The sequence below is a fragment of the Berghia stephanieae genome, chromosome 1 (genome assembly GCF_034508935.2).
Source record: "Berghia stephanieae isolate SIO BIC M18660-M18661 chromosome 1, UCSD_Bste_1.3, whole genome shotgun sequence".
In the NCBI taxonomy this organism is placed as follows: domain Eukaryota; kingdom Metazoa; phylum Mollusca; class Gastropoda; order Nudibranchia; family Aeolidiidae; genus Berghia; species Berghia stephanieae.
Genome location: NC_088360.1, coordinates 36,857,017 through 36,859,516, shown reverse-complemented (window position 1 = coordinate 36,859,516; position 2,500 = coordinate 36,857,017). Strand labels below are relative to the sequence as shown.

Below are 2,500 nucleotides of genomic sequence, written 5' to 3'. Positions count from 1 at the left end.
GGTAAAATTTTCTAAAATTTATCAAAAGTTACAGTCTATCTATTTTTAGACCAGAGCAAATTATTGCGCTGGTGTGAACAAAACGAGAATTATTCGGAGCCTGATTTTCATAATAATTTAGCCTTATATTATTATTTCTGCAACTTTTAGATTTTATGTAAACATATGTTCAATACTGAAAGTGTATTGCCTACAACTCAAACTACAAAATTGGGAGACCTATATTGTGCGTAAATTATTCTGGTCCCTAACGGAAATCACTAGCAACTTGTTATTGTTTACGTTTGGGGCACCTAACTTTACTGCTCTATACCACGCAAAACGTCATTCGCTAAGCTTTTCCTTGTAATTAAAATATATGATCTTCACAAAGCAAGAGCACTCATCAATTAATTTTATCAACGATCTCATCAAAATATAAATTTCGCAACTTCCCCCACCCCCCAACTCCCACTCCCCCAAACTTCTATTACTTATCTCCCTTTGTCTGAATTCAACTGACATGCACCATATTATCTAAAAATAAAAAAGAGAGAAAAAAAAAAGAAAAAGATATATCACTTTTACTTTTTCACAACCTGAAAATGTTACGAAATTTAATCGCATCGCTTTGATAAGAAAAAATGTTTTGCTGTTTTTGACTTTAAGCTTTAAATGAGAGGAACCAGCAAATATTCAAGAGTAGCCATCTCAGCACGGAAAGCCACGAGACAAATTGGCCGATGGCCTTCTCCGACAAATCGTCCATTTCAACTCTGTCCTCATTCATCAGGTAGGCAACATTGAAAATAGCTTGTGGGACACTGCAGAAGACAAAAAGGGCAGTAACTATTGCGAAAACCTTTGCTTCTTTCAAAAGATTCGACGTCCTTGGTAAAGTTGAAGTGACCGGAAGTGAATTGTTGATAGCTGGATGTTGGGAAAATGACTGCGATTGTGGCATGCTCTGCATGTGGTGATTTTGCAGATGTGCATTGTGGTCGTATTCGTAGTATGGCGTTCCAAAACCTGGTGGTGGAGGGGCGTAATTGGGTGGGGGAGGTGGAGGGTAAGGTGGGGGTGGTTGTTGTGTGTGATGCTGCTGTTGTTTGACACTGTCCAAAGGATATTGATATGGTTGAGACTGATGGTGATGAGGTTGGTGTGGTTGGAACGAACAAGACGAGTAGGGAGGAGGCGCTGTTCCATAGTCGTAGGGAGGCTGCTGAAAGAGAGATGAGTCTGGGCGCTGTTGGGATATTTGAGGCGCCGTTGGGATCAGAGACCCTACAGGAGGATTGGCCGCCTGTTGAAATCCCCCTCCATGAGAAGAAGAGGACGAACTACTATGAACTACTCTTTGAGTACTGCTACTGTACGACACTGAAGGATGGTTCAAATAATCGTTGTCATCTCCACCAACTTGGAAAGCCAAGAAAATGGCAACCAGAAGGACTGCAATAGCTGGAATAAGATTGCAAATCCAAATAATTGAAAGAGAACGACTTTTGCTAAAAGGTGCAGTGCAATGAAAACTCCAATTTATCCCTGCCATAGTGAGGGGTAGCACTAGGATACATCCAAAAACCCATGGAAACGATACACAAATGAATCGTAAAGCTACAGATGGTGTATTAAAAGGATTTCTTTTCGTCATATACAATTCTGCTCCCAATACTAAAAGTCCAATGGCGTAGACGAAAGGAAAGAAAAAATTTTCGTATACCGATGATAGGACTAAGGTTTTGCATGAAGTATGGAAGTATGATTCTTCATACTGCATACGTGTTTTGACGACTAAAGGAAAGAGCGAAAATAATGTCGTTCCGCATGTAAGGACTATTAGCATAAGTCGACGTAATGTGAGGACGTTTCCAGGCTGATTTAAAATATTCTTGTGCATAAGTTTGATAAGCAAGCAAACTGAAGACAGAAATATGGTGATGATGAAAATAATCCCCAGCACCTTCATCGAGTCGACGACAGCGTGATAGTCAACGCTGGCCATCTTTGTGTTTGTTTTTCAATCTTTTCTATAATGTCTTTATTCTGTGGAGAAAGGGGAAAAATAAGATTTATTTAAACAATATTGCACAAGATTATACAATTGTTGACAGATTATATCGGGAATTAAATATATTATATTATAATGACCCGAGAACCGAAAGACAAAGTTACCGATTTAGGTTAAACCCTTATTATTGTACCTTATTCCTATATTTAGGACAATTTAAGGAAAACCAACTGGCAAAAGTGGATGGAATTTAACACAATAAACTTTTTGTTTTCTTTCCATATCATCAAGTCAGTCATATATCACTTTTTAATCTAACCCTTATATTAATTGAGACAAAGAGGGATGGAGCTGTTATAATCACCTTTTATTTAAGGAGTGACTAAGTATAGATGATGTGGAATCTTTTACACACCTAGGAACAGGGGTTAGTAACGATGGGGGAGGGGGGGGGGGGGCACCTCGGATATTAGGAGAAGGATAGGGCTTGCTAGTGGAGCATTTCAG

General features: G+C 39.0%; 1 protein-coding gene across 2 annotated transcripts in view; it reads right to left on the bottom strand.

Annotated features, from left to right (window-relative positions):
- Positions 1-548: 548 nt before the first annotated feature.
- The window catches only part of LOC144973272 (uncharacterized), an 8,579-nt gene continuing 6,627 nt past the window's right edge, over positions 549-2,500 (bottom strand). For both annotated transcript variants that reach the window (XM_078915534.1, XM_078915525.1), the window contains exon 2: positions 549-2,028. In XM_078915534.1, coding sequence (XP_078771660.1) covers positions 644-1,987 — 1,344 coding nt within the window. In that variant the 5' untranslated portion in view covers positions 1,988-2,028 and the 3' untranslated portion in view covers positions 549-643. The remainder of the gene's footprint in view (positions 2,029-2,500) is intronic.